At 41.8% G+C, this 14,579-nt stretch overlaps 1 protein-coding gene across 7 annotated transcripts in view; it reads left to right on the top strand.

The window, feature by feature from the left end:
• KDM2A (lysine demethylase 2A) overlaps window positions 1–14,579 on the top strand; it is a 68,948-nt gene that overhangs the window by 36,925 nt on the left and 17,444 nt on the right. For all 7 annotated transcript variants that reach the window (XM_020805987.3, XM_020805991.3, XM_072985400.2 and 4 more), the window contains exons 10-13: window positions 4,252–4,405; window positions 5,709–5,824; window positions 7,230–7,356; window positions 8,284–8,675. In XM_020805987.3, coding sequence (XP_020661646.2) covers window positions 4,252–4,405; window positions 5,709–5,824; window positions 7,230–7,356; window positions 8,284–8,675 — 789 coding nt within the window. The remainder of the gene's footprint in view (window positions 1–4,251; window positions 4,406–5,708; window positions 5,825–7,229; window positions 7,357–8,283; window positions 8,676–14,579) is intronic.

Below are 14,579 nucleotides of genomic sequence, written 5' to 3'. Positions count from 1 at the left end.
TCAGCTACCACTCTGGGCATTCTACTCCTTCGCCCCATTCCAAAGTGGGCTCTGATACTTCGAGGGCTTCAAAATTAAAAGCCCCAAAGGAGCAATCCAAGAAGAAAAAAGAGAAACCTGCTCCTAAAGCTAAGAAAGCTAAATCTGTTCATCTGGATCCGCCAGGAGAGCGTCCACCCTCTCCTATATTGGAAGAATCTTCCATGGAAGCTGTGGTGTCTATTGTAGAACGGGATGAGGTGCTTATCCCATCAGCACAGGCTCTAGTCCTGACTGGTAGCTTCTCTCCCTCCACTGGCCATGTTGGGACTGAGCCTCCATCCAGTCCAGCCACTGCCAATTTGAGCCCAATGTCAGGGCGGGCTTTCAACACCGAGCCGTCTGAACCCAAAACTTCTCCTCGATCTCCAAAGAAACATAAGGAGAAGAGGAAGCATGTGGAACCAACTCCATCAGTGCCTCAATTCGGTCAGTGTTACCAGTTTCCATTTTTTCCTCCTTACCAACAGTTCGCTTTCCAGCAGCTTGGCATGGACAATCTTTTCCCCTTTGCGAACCAATTCCAGATGGAAGCCTACCAGGGCTTTTCACAAACGACTCCGGCTAAAAGATTCCGCCATGAATCTTCTCAACAGTGTTCACAAGTTCCACCACCGACACTGACATTGAAACCGACAGAAACATTCTTGACATCGACATCCCTTTCGACATCGATAAAATGACATTCACACTCTTCGACTGCCCTACCATCTAAGCAGCCTAAGGATTCTTCAAAAGATCATCATGTTACACCTAAAACGACTTTGAGAACTGTTCCTGTTAAGGGATCTCAGACCATTTCTCACTCTGATGACGATTCATCATCTACTCCACCACCTTCAGATCATGACACCGAAGATGAATCTTCACCTGAGTCTCCCCAGAATATCCCTACACCCGAATCCAACTCTATTGATCCGAGCCCATCATCTCCGTCAAAAGACTTTACTTCCTACTCCAATGTGGTTTCTTGTATGGCCACTACACTCAAACTTAAAGTTGAGGAACCTCCTTCTCCTGAGGCGGATATCATTTTTGATGATATCCACACTGAAAAGTCACAGCCTCTCAGTCTGGCATACATCCCAGCCATGGAAAGAATCATCAAAGAAGCCTGGGACACACCACCTACAGACTTGAAAATGTCCAGACGCACGGACAACATGTACAGAACCCAAGATCTCAACATAGAATTCTTAGCAAAACATCCGACTCCCAATTTGATCATAGTAGAATCCAACTTACTGAAGTCCAGGGGTAAACCGTCTACTTCACCAGCTAATAAAGAAGGAAGAAAACTCGACGTCATAGCTCGTAGAATCTATTCATTGCAGTCCTTCTTACTGAGAGCTGCAAATTACCAAGCAGCAATGGGCACTTACCAATGACATCTTTGGGCGAAAATACTGCCCCTTCTTGAGTCTGCCCCTGAGTCTATCAAGACAGACCTCATGAATGCCCATTCCGAAGCGACATCCCTAGCAAAGCAACAGAAAATAGCTGCCAGACATACAGCTGAAGCAGCTTCTAAATTTCTGGCATCTTCCATAGCCATCCACAGACACGCGTGGCTCAGATCCACATCTCTCAACGATGATGCCAAGCATAAAATCGAGAAGTTACCATTTGATGGCATTGGTCTTTTCCATCAAAAAACAGACAATACCAAGATGCGCAAAATGGCCAAGACCTATGCAAACCAATCTTCCTTTCGTCCCTACAAACTTAACTACAGATCAAATCCATACTTCCAGCAAATATTCCAACCATTTCAGAGATACCAGACATATCGTCCCTTTGGTCAACAACAATCTGACATACCCTTTTCGATACAGGGACCATCGACCTCGAGCACCCGTGCTCGGAACCAGCAGCAACATCAACAGCCTCCGACAAACACACAAGCGAAGGGCAAGGGATATCGGCGATATTGATACCCCTATCCAGACAAATCTGCATTCAATTCAGCCCTGCGACCCTTTTTCCCCTTCTGGGAGCACATTACAAATGACAAGTGGTCCTTGATATTCTTTATTTCAGTTACCGTAGTGCCCTTTTCTATGTCAACAAACAAGGGGGCTCCCACTCCTCCTCCCTCTTGCACCTAGCGATAGACTTCTGGGAATGGTCTTACCAGCACCATATCTTCCCAATGGCAGTACACATCTCCACAGAGGAGAACTACCTGGCGGACCATCTAAGTAGCCTAACATCGAGATCGCACTGGTCCCTGAAGATGTCGATCTTCCAACTCCTCTGCCATCGATGTGGAACACCAGTCATCAATGTCTTTGCCTCGAAATCGAACACAAAATGCAAGACTTACTGCACTCGAGCTGGAACCGATGCCAATTCCATCGGGGATGCTTTTATGATCAACTGGTCCAGGGGACTTCTCTACCTTCCCCCCCCTCAATCCCACTAATTCAACAGACTGTGATTCGGATCCACGACTTCCATCGAGACGCAGTCCTGATAGTTCCCTGGTCGCCAAGACAACCATGGTTCTCTTACCTCTGGCCGATGTTGACAGACACATTCAGACTCCCTCTGCTCCCCCATCTTCTAACGATGAACTACGGGATGGTTTACCACCCAGACCTCTCATCCCTCTACTTGACAGCTTGGAGGGTGATCCCGACATTCAATCAGTAATTGGGCTTGAAAACCATCTACGAGACTCCTGTATGAGAACAAATGGAAGTCCTTTCTCAAACACACTACACACAATGACCTTGCTGCAATACCAGTTTCTATAAAAACCTTACTCTCTTATCTTCTCCATCTCTTCAATTTGGGCTTGTCGATGTCAACCCTCAGAGTCTATATTGCAGCGATCATTGCTCACCAACCTGATGACTCACCCTCTGCAAGAATTTTTTCTTACCCAGCTGTGAAAAAGTTTCTCAAAGTACTTAATAACACCCGTCCCCCTCCTCAACGCATTACTCCTCAGTGGTCATTACAGATCATCCTTAATGCCCTGATGCACCCACCCTTCGAGCCCATGGCCATCTGTTACCTCAAGTTACTTACCTTGAAGACAGCTTTTCTGGTGTCTATTACTTCAGCCAAAAAAGCCAGTGAACTCTCTGCACTCCGGTTGGATCCTCCTTTCCTTCAATTCCATCCTGAAAAAGTCACTCTTCATTTTGACGTGTCTTTTCTCCCCAAAATTGTGACTGATTTCCAAAGAAACCAACCAATCATTCTGCCCTCCTTTTTCAATTCTACATCATCTCCTTTAGTGAACATGCTTCACAAAATTGATGTCAGACGTTCATTGGCTTTCTATTTAAATAGAACCAAGGACTTCAGGGCCACAAACAGGTTGTTTGTTTGTTTCCATGGTCCCAACAAGGGCAGCCCAGCATCTTCACAATCTATCTCCAGGTGGATAGTGCAAGCTATATCACTTGCTTACCAACTGTCAGGAAAACCTCCACCTGACCAACTCAAGGGACATTCCACCAGAGCACTTTCCACGTCAGTTGCATTCCAACGTGGTACAGACATTCCAGAGATCTGCCATGCTGCAACATGGTCCACACTGTTGACCTTTGTCAAGCACTACCGGCTAGATGTCAGAATACACAGATACTGGTTTTGGCAGAGCTGTCTTAGCATCCTTCTTACCGTGTCGTACCACCTGCCAGTAAGTGAAGCTTGCAAGTCACCCATATGTGTGCATTCACAGAGGCCATGATGAAGAAAAGAAGGTTACTTACATGTAACCATAGTTCTTCGAGTGGTCCTCTGTGAATTCACACTACCCACCCATCCTCCCCTCTGTCCGTCACGGCACTTTAATAGTTAACAATTCCATAACTTTGCCAGGCGGACATATCCTAGGAACTGAGAGTGGAGGCAAAGGGGAGGAGCATTGCCTCATGGGAGATCATACCATAAAATTGTTACTTTTAGCTCTAGAATCTTCTGAGATCGTCAGCGCAGGCACGGACAATACCCATATGTGAATTCACAGAGGACCACTCGAAAAACTATGGTTACAGGTAAGTAACCTTTTTTAGTTGGGAAGCTTTTTTGGAGGGAGGGCACTGGCACATCACTATACCTTAGCTACTTGTTCCATAGTTAAAATGTTATTGTGAGCTCCTTTTAAATGTGGTTGAGATATCAAATAGCAAATAGATCTAAAGAAGGCCCAGGTTTTACATTGGGGTGGTCTTTTTTATCTTTTTCCACATGCAGATTTTTTGGTTAATTCCTCCTACGCCACAGAACCTGGAGTTGTATGAAAACTGGCTGCTTTCAGGGAAACAAGGAGACATCTTTCTTGGGGACAGGGTGTCAAATTGTCAGCGCATTGAGCTCAAACAAGGCTATACTTTTGTTATACCCTCAGGTAAACAGAACTTAAGATAAGTTCTTAAGCCAGAATTGTGTGTGAAATTTGAAACATGGGAAGAATATTTCTTGTAATTTATTCACAAAGGCTTTCATGGCCGGGATCCGATGGTTGTTGTAGGTTTTTTGGGCTGTTTGGCCGTGTTCCAGAACATGGCCAAACAGCCCAAAAAATCTAAAATATTTCTTGCAGTTCTTGGTTAGCCATGTAATATCAATAGTTATTGCCTGTGCAGACTCAGAGAGACTGTCTGTTACATGTGCAAATAATTTAAGAGAGCAGGATTGAGCAGAATGGGTTATAGTCAGCTTGACATTATCAAATATAATGTTCTTTTATTTTGGTCAAAGCATTTTATTATGATGATCTTTTAAGTAAGAGCACTGGGAAACATTCTTCTGAGTTTTGAAGTTTGGTGTTGCTAGTATGTGGATGACACTCAGCTGTACCTCTCCTTGCCCCCTAAATCCAAGGACGTTGTTTCAGCCCTAGATCAGTGTTTGGTATCACTGATGGACTGAATGAGGATGAATCCAGATAATCCTGGTTGGTAAAAAGGCAGATTAAGGAATAGGGATGCAGCTTGTGCTGGATGGGGTTCTGCTGCCCCTGAAAACATAGGTGCGCAGCTTGGGGGTGCTCCTGGATTCCTCTCTGAGCCTGGTCTTGGTGGTGGTCATGAGCGCATTTGCACAATTAAAACTAGTGCACCAGCTATGACCATTTCTTGAAATATTTGATCTGACCACTGTGACACATGCCTTAGTTACCATATTTTCCCATGTATAATACGCCCCATGTATTAGACACTCCCCACTTTTGTAACCCAGAATTTCTTACTTTGCAGGAAGGTGGAGGGGGAAAGCAGAAATCATCAAAGCAATTCATCAAAGCGATTCCTGCTTCCCCCCACACTTTCTTCAGAAGAAAGTGGAGGGGCAAAACACTTTCCTCACTAGAAAGTGCTTTCTTGTGAGGAAAGTGGAGGGGGAAAGCAGCGATCAAAGTGCTTTGATCAAAGCAGGAATCACTTTGATGAATCGCTTTGATGATTCCTGCTTTTCCCCTCCACTTTCTTGCAAAGAAAGTGGAGGGGAAAAGCAGGGATCAAAGTGCTTTGATCACTCCCCCCTCCTTACTTCCCTGTATAAAATGAACCTAAATTTTTAATCCAAATATTTTAGAGAAAATTATCATCTTATACAAGGAAAAATACAGTACATCTCATCTGGTACTGACAAGATTGTACAAGGTTCTGTTGAACTTCAGGATGTCTAATTTATAGGTTATTTTCTTTCAGGTTGGATCCATGCAGTATACACTCCTATGGACACCCTTGTTTTTGGGGGTAACTTTCTGCACAGTTTCAACATACCTATGCAGCTGCGGATCTACAGCATTGAAGACCGCACACGGGTAAGAAAAATTCCAAAATGGTTTTCAAAGCTTCATAACCTAGGCATTTCAGGAACTAATGTTTATAGCATAGCGCTTCCTGATTTTTTAAAAAAATTCATTGTAACTGTTTATCTTATTGAATGAAATGGGAGGCAGTTCTTCTCTCTCAACACATAATGCTAACGGACACACAAACAGATTTTTATAGCAAAAAAAATCCATTAAATTAAAAGGAATTTAAAGACACATTACTGAAAAAAGTACAGAAGATTATCCCCTCCACCCAAATTTAAAACTCTCTCCTTCAACAATCAGCTGCAAATACAAACTTTGTCTCCCAAGATGATTCCTCCACCTAAAAACAAGACAACTTTTGCCACCTTTATTTTCTGCCCCTTGGAAATATTTTGGAAGTTTAGAGGCAGGCATTGAAGATAATTGCCCCTGCCTTTCTGCCATAGAAATCTACCACTTGATCAAAAATGTTTTTGTGGGCAGAAGGAAGTCCTTCCAATTGGAGAATGGATAGTTAGGATCCAAGCCGTGCCCATTAGTACATACGCTCGGGGGGGGGGGGGGATTCAGAGAATTTTAAAATGTTGGCGTGGCAAGATTATTACATTACAAAAACAACTGTAATGTTTTCTCAGGATGAAACTTGGGTTTTAAAAATATTTTTAAATTTTGAAGTGTAATGCTTTATACCAGTTCATCCACAACAGGGGTTAACCTGACTTCCTGGAAGCTTTTTTTAAAATGTCACATTTGGCTGTTTTCTAGCTCTCGAGACAAGACTGATTTAATGATTGTCCAAAAAACATAATTCAAGATCTAGCAGAAAAATCATTAGGCTGAACACTGAATAATAAACATGTTAGACTCACTGACTAAACTGCTGCACAGCATCGTTTTATGTACTTCATGCCTTTTCATTTCTCTTGAAGGGGATGAATGACAAAGAAACAGAGGTGTTTATCAATGTATGTTGCAGATGCTATCACTTGACTCCCAGAGCAATATAGATTCAGCCATACACCAGCTGTAGTGGGTTTGGAATTAGCAGAAGCCTGTTTTACTGGCAAAACCACTCATGTTGGCTGACCTCAGATCTGCTGACAGAACTTGATCTGTCACCACAAGTGCTGTGCTAGCTGAGTTTGAACAGGAGAAAAATGCAGACAAGGGGCAAAGAAGGTGAGAAACTGAGTAAAGCAAGATCCAAACCTATCTGAGCCCAGATTCCCCACTACTATGCTCACTCAAAGTCAGGCTAGTGTAAGAGTGGTCCTAAATAATTTCCAACATCTCTGGGTTGGAAGGGGTTTGGATTCAGCAGAACCTCAACTAGGCTAGTGTCAGCTCAGCCAGATCTTGGCTGTTTAGGATTATATACTTAACCTTCTTATGCCTTGCCTTTTGACAGGTCCCAAATAAATTTCGTTATCCTTTTTATTATGAAATGTGCTGGTATGTACTGGAACGCTATGTCTACTGCATCACCAACCGTTCGCACCTGACCAAGGACTTTCAGAAGGAGTCACTCAATATGGGTAAGAACTACTCCTTAGTTTTTACCGTTTTTGCTATTTTGAAATCCTAAAACTTCCATTCATGCTCAAATGCTATCAAGATTTACAGTAGAAATAAGGAGAATAACTCTTTCAAATATCTTCTTGGTACCCGTTAATTCTTTGTATGCACTGAGGTATCTCTTCTTTTTTTCTTTCTTTTCTCCCTTTTCTTCTGATATAATGTACTATTTTTGGATAAGTCACTCTGTGAGAATTCATCAGGGTGAGGCAAAATTGTAGATAGCATGGTTATGTAATTTCCAGTAGACCAAACGAAAATTGTCCTGATGGACATATGAGTGGCAAATAGTGCTGTAGGATTATTTTTTAGCCAGAAAATACTACAGAACACTGCAACCCACAGATATGCTGACACACTTGGGGTATGTTTAAAAGTGAGTATGTGCAGAGCTGCAAAGATCTATTATTTTTCACTTGGTGAGGGGAACACTACAAATACTGAGTAAATATAATAAATGCTGAAGCACGTTAATCCCCTTTAATGAGTTGCCTTCAAACTGGAGAACAGGAGGGAAATACACTTTGTCATCAGTCATCAGCAAGGGAGCCTAGGGCCACGGGAAGTCTGCACCAGCTCCTTTCAAGGAGTAACATAAGAGATAGGGGAGGTCAACTTGGGCCATGCATCATTCATGGAAAGAGCAGATGTGAGGAGCTTGCTTCTCCTTCCCACCAGAAGGAATTTTCCTCCTTTGCTTTTAGTATGGTTTTAAAACCTGATGACAGGTCCTGTTCCTTTTCTTTTTTTCTTTTTTTTTATCAATGTGAGCTGCTTTGAGGGGGAGGAGTTAAAGAAGGCAATAAAATATGCTAAATAAACATACATGCCCAATACACAAACCTATTCAACATAGTATCATTATTATGTGTTTTATATACATACAGACATGGAGCTGTGCAGCTCAGAGTCAGGGAACATGGATGAAGATGATCCAACAGGAGGAAAGGAGTCACATCGCCCGGTTACTAGACGGTCAGTCCTCACCAGTCCTGTGGCCAATGGTGCTAATCTAGATTATGAAGAGCTAGGCAAAGGCTGCCGGAGTTTGCCAGGTCTTAAGAGGACTCTCTCCATGGACTCCGAGTCCAGCCGCAGCTCTCACAATGGACAAACCTGGGGCTCTCACAGCCCTCATAAGGAGAAGAAGGTGCACCTGACACAATTTGAGCTTGAAGGTCTTCGCTGTCTGGTGGACAAGTTGGAGTCTTTACCCCTACACAAGAAGTGTGTGCCCACAGGCATAGAAGATGAGGATGCCCTTATTGCGGATGTTAAGGTATGATGAATCCTCTTATTTTTCTTTTGATTTGTGTGTGTGTGTTTTGGTCAAGAGGCCAATAGCATACGTTGAATTTTGGCCATCTGCAAGCTGAAAAGTTTTCCTTTTATGTCCTGAACTATTTTTCTACAGGAAATAAATATATGTTTTGTGAAGTGTTCATTCATTTTACTACAATTATTCAGCCTAAGCATGTTAGGTTAATATCAATCCAAGCTTTACCCTTATGAAACAAGTGGCACAGTAACAGTATAGTTAAATCACCTCTGCACCCTTCCCCTGTATCTCTCTGTATGTTGTTGACTATTTTAGGGGCTACCTGAGCCTGGCTTTGGAAAGAGTTGTTGGAACTTGATTCCTCTTGCTCCTGTGCTTTGTGGTCTTGACTCTTTTGGTTTTCAATAACAAACAGGTGCACTTACACTCTATACACACTGATTAACATTTTACAGAATTTCTCAAAAAGTGCACATGGGATTTCGTTAGAGAATGAAGCAGTAATTAATGAATAATGGTTTGACAACCAAACGATGATTAATTGGGAAGTGGGGTAATAAATTATCTATTGTTTTCTTAATTCTTAATAATTTTTCTGCTTCTTACAGTTAGTCTATGTAGCTTTCTTCCTCTTGCTATAAATTTTCCTAACTAGAAATGTTTGAAAAAGATGGGCTTCCTCAGTGTAGATGAGTAACAAAATGTTTCCTTGAGCTTGAAAGACAGGATTCTCTTATTTGAAGCTTGATCCAAATAATAAATGAGATCCTCAAGCAGCTTAACTTTCCCAGAGGCAATGAAAACTGTTGCCTACTAGCATATGTTTTCCTTGTGCTACATACAATGTCATCTGATCTGTTTGCTGAGAAACATGACTAAATGATACAGCTTCCCATGGAAAATATAGGATAATGTGGTATAAGTGTCCTGCAAGAATAAAGCAATCGTTCAGCTTACAACTCTGTTTAATTTCAGAATACTGGTTTTGTTATAGAAGCTGTTGACAAGGTCCTAAAATACCACCTTGAATATGAAAACTGAGTGACTGTAAAATACTTGCTTTCTTGATCTCTTGTGCATTAATTAGAATTCTGTGCATATTTCTGCCACAGATTTTGCTTGAATGAAGCCCCCCCTTTTCTAACCCAAAATTAAGAAATCAATATTCTAAACATAAAACAGAACACATTTTTATTTAGTAATTAGGTAACATTTACATACCAGTACTGTCATATTCATATTATGCATCACACTTTTCAGCCTCTGGGCTTAGAACACGGGACATTAGGAGTCCCTGTTGCATCTGAGCACTGTAGCAATTGGTTTGTTCAGCATCAGCTGATGTCAGTTACATAAGGCTCATGACTGTAGGAAGCTAAGCTTTGTGATTGAAGGAAGCCTGTTTGCAGAGACAAGACATGAGCCATTTTGTTCTCTCCTCAGCTTACTTCAATGTGTAAGATGACCCTCAATTTTTAATCTAACAATTTTAGGAAAAAGTAGCATCTTATAAAAGGAAAAATACGATACATTGCCTACACAATTTATGGATTTTCTCTTGCTGCTCACCAGCATAGAATGTTTCATTGAATTCTACTGGCTACTAACTTGACACATAATTTCCAAATGGAAATACATAGAAACATTGTCACTTGTTAATAGTGCACATATGTACAGAATATTGGAGCTGGAATCTGATTTAAAAAGGCTGTTGCTTATGTACGAATACATATTTGAATTTGTTAGCTGTTCATGTATGCTGACTTAAATTTGCTCCAGGTTCAAAAGTGATGTAAAAGCTGGTCTTTGGGGGTAAATGGGGGAGAACTGTTGCTAAAAGAGTATCATATTTATGTATACTATCTATCAGTTGTGCTTTGTAAAAGATTACAATTCTGATTTTAGTATCTGAAATTGTTACAGTTCCAATCAAAGACATTGTGAGCTAAAGCAATTTTGTTGCATTGTTTGTACAGTGCCTGAAGGTTCATAGATGCATAGGCATGATGCCAGCTCAGTCATCTTTATGTACAGTTGTTGTTGTTTTTAAATCGTGTCCAACTCTTCGTAACCCCATGGACCAGAGCACGCCAGGCCCTCCTGTCTTTCATTGCCTCCCAGAGTTTGGTCAAATTCATATTGATAGCTTTGGTGATAATATCCAACCATCTTGTCCTCTGCCGTCCCCTTCTCCTCTTTCCTTCACACTTTTCCAACATCAGGGTCTTTTCCAGGAGTCTTCTCTTCTCATGAGATTGCCAAGGTATTGGCGCCTCAGCTTCAGGATCTGTCCTTCCAGTGAGCACTCAGTGTTGATTTCCTTCAAAATGGATAGGTTTGTTCTCTTTGCAGTCCAGAGGACTCTCAAGAGTCTCCTCCAGCACCACAATACAAAAGCATAAATTCTTCGACAGTCAGCCTTCTTTATGATCCAGCTCTCATACATCGCTACTGGAAAAATCATATCTTTGACTGTGTTGGCAAGGCGATGGCTCTGCTTTTTAAGATGCTGTCTAGGTTTGTCATCGCTTTCCTCCCAAGAAACAGGCATCTTTTAATTTTGTGGCTGCTGTCACCATCTGCAGTGATCATGGAGCCCAAGAAAGTAAAATCTGTCACTGCCTCCATATCTTCATTTATTTATTTATTTGATTTTTACCCCGCCCCTCTAGACAACGTCTACTCGGGGCGGCTTACATAAGTTCTATTCTATTTGCCAGGAGGTGATGGGACTACTGGCCATGAGCTTAGTTTTTCTTATGTTGAACTTCAGACCATTTTTGGCACTCTCCTCTTTCACCCTCATTAAGAGGTTCTTTAATTACTCCTCACTTTCTGCCATCAGAGTGGTTATCATCTGCATATCTGAGGTTGTTGATATTTCTTCCAACAATCTTAATTCCGGCTTCGGATTCCTCCAGTCCAGAATTCCGCATGATGTATTCTGCATATAAGTTAAATAAGCCAGGGGACATTACACTATATAGCCTTGTCATACTCCTTTCCCAATTTTGAACCAATCAGTTGCTCCATATCCAGTTCTAACTGTTGCTTCCTGTCCCACATACAGATTTCTCAGGAGATAGATAAGGTGGTCAGGCACTCCCATTTCTTTAAGAACTTGCCATAGTTTGTTGTGGTCCACACAGTCAAAGACTTTTGCATAGTCTATGAAGTAGAAGTAGATGTTTTTCTGGAACTCTCTTGCTTTCCCCATAATCCAGCGCATGTCAGCAATTTGGCCTCTAGTTCCTCTGCCCCTTCAAAATCCAGCTTGTACTTCTGGGAGTTCTCGGTCCACATACTGCTGAAGCATATCTTGTAGGTTTTTGACCATAACCTTGCTAACGTGTGGAATGAATGCAATGAGTGTAATTGTACGGTATTATGTACAATTATGTACAGTAGGACCCCCCCATACCCACTGGTGCTTGGTATACACACACACACACACACACACACACACACACACACACATCAATACACATCAATATAACGCCTATATATAACATGGTAAAACACACACACACACACACACACAGAGTGGGGTCTCTACTTAAGAACTTAATCCGTATTGGAAGGTGGTTCTCAAGTTGAAAAGTTCTTATGTTGAATCTGCATTTCCCATAGGAATGCATTGAAAACCATTTAATCCGTATCTGCTTTTTTCCGTCCATAGAAACTACAGTGGAACCTCTACTTCAGAACTTAACCCGTTTTGGAATGGTGTTCTTAAGTTGAAACGTTTTTAAGTTGAAGCAAAATTTCCCATAGGAATGGACTGAAAACCAATTAATCCGTTCTGGCTGTTGTTGTTTTTTGTTATGTAGAGGTGTGTTCGTACATTGAAGCATTAGTTCCCATAGGAACTAATGCAAAGCTGGTTAATACGTACTCTACCACTAGGGAGAGAATTTTTTTTAACCTAAGATGACCTAAGGTTAAAAAAAGAGCAGGAAAGGTTTTTTTTCCTGTTCTTATCTTGGATTTCTGTTCTCAAGTAGAAGCAAAATTTAGCAAATGGAGCTGTTCTTAAGTTGGATTGTTCTTAAGTAGGGACATTCTTAAGTAGAGACCCCACTCTGTCTGTGTGTGTGTGTGTGTGTGTGTATATATATATATATAAACATGGTAACATATATATATAAAACATGGTGAAAGGGGAAAAAATTCACATGCATTAACAGAACTGGCCCCAAGAAGGTACCAGAGACCATGCTATGTGTTATTCACTAATAAGTATACATAGCACCGTCTCTGTCTCTCTCTAATGGCCAGTTCTGGAAATGCCTGTGAAAATAGTTTTTTTTCTGGATTTTTTTCTTTTAATAATTTTAATATTTTCAAACCATGGATAAGTGAAACAGTGGATACCAAGGCTCCCTTTAAGCTAGGCAAGTGCATGCACCTCTCTGCCTCCCTGCAAACAGCTGTCTTCCTCCTCTGCACAGCAATCACATTAAGTTCTGGTTGCAGTGGAACCCTGTGCACAGGGACAGAGTTGTGCACACATGCACACAAGAGAGTTAGAGTGTATGTTGGTGGATAATGATCCTGTTGATAGGAGGTCCTAATGTATTTCAGCCTTTTAACAAGTAAGTGAAAGTTATATCTAAATACAATCGTGCCCCGCTTTACAATTGCCCCGCATTACGATGAAACCGCATTACAACAACGTTTTTGCAATTGCTTTTGTGATCGCAAAACGGTGATCTGAATGGGCTTGTTTCACTTTGCGATGATCGGTTCCCTGCTTCGGGAACCGATTCCTCACAAAACGACGATTTTTGGACAGCTGATCGGCTGTTTCAGAATGGCCGCCAGGTAAATGAAATGGCTCCCCGCTGTTTTCTGGGACGGATTCCTCGCTGCACAGGCACTGAAAATGGCCGCCCTATGGAGGATCTTCACTGGACGGTGAGTTTCCAGCCCATTGGAATGCATTGAAGGGGTTTCAGTGCATTTCAATGGGCTTTTTATTTTCGCACAACGACGTTTTCGTTCTACAGCAATTTTGCTGGAACGAATTAACGTCGTAATGCGAGGCACCACTGTAGTTCTCAGCCAACCAGAAATGTAGCATACCATTTAGTAATATCTGCTCAGTTGGTATAGCAAGTGCTTTGCTTAGGTACTGGGTATTGCTACCATGCTGAATTCTGTCATGGGAAGGGGACTGTGTGGGCCTTTGTAGTATTGATAAACTATTGGTCAGAGGTGTTGCATGCATGTAACATTGAGTTTATGCAGAAGGCTGCCTTCAAACACCACAAGTACTGTAGATAGTTAGGGTTAATATGGAACAGCAAAAGCCTTGGTGGCCATAGAGTATGTGCAGGTTACCAGGGTATAGCAATGGGGGAGCTGCTTGGATTCACAGGTGACTATGCATCCAATCCCCAGCTCCCCTCAGCAATGAATTTTTCTCCTTGACTTATAAGCAGAAATAGAATACAGTATGTATAGCATTGCAATTGCTCTTATGCCCATTCAGAGTCTTGAGTGGCTTTTGCTGTTGTTACTGTCTCCCAACACACACACACACACACACACACACACACACACACACACACACACACACACACACACACACACACACACACACACACACACACACACACACACACACACACACACACACACACACACACACACACACACGAGCCTATGAAGGAAGTTAGGAAAAGAATGGAGCATCAGTGAGCACTTTTAATGAGAGATTATATAGGAGCAGAAAAGCCCCCATGGAGTTCATCATCTTGAAGGAAAGATATCCTTTGTCTGCAGAATATTTGGGGGATGTGAGTTCTATTTGTATGAATGCTCAGCCAGCAATTCTTACATTATTTCTCTCCTCCAGTTGAGCCATTCTTTTTTGCCTCTCATTTTCCCTTTCTTCTTCTT

Source organism: Pogona vitticeps, chromosome 1 (assembly GCF_051106095.1).
Source record: "Pogona vitticeps strain Pit_001003342236 chromosome 1, PviZW2.1, whole genome shotgun sequence".
Taxonomy (NCBI): Eukaryota; Metazoa; Chordata; class Lepidosauria; order Squamata; family Agamidae; genus Pogona; species Pogona vitticeps.
Note: the sequence above shows the minus strand (reverse complement) of the source record. Positions and strands in the feature narration are given on the sequence as shown.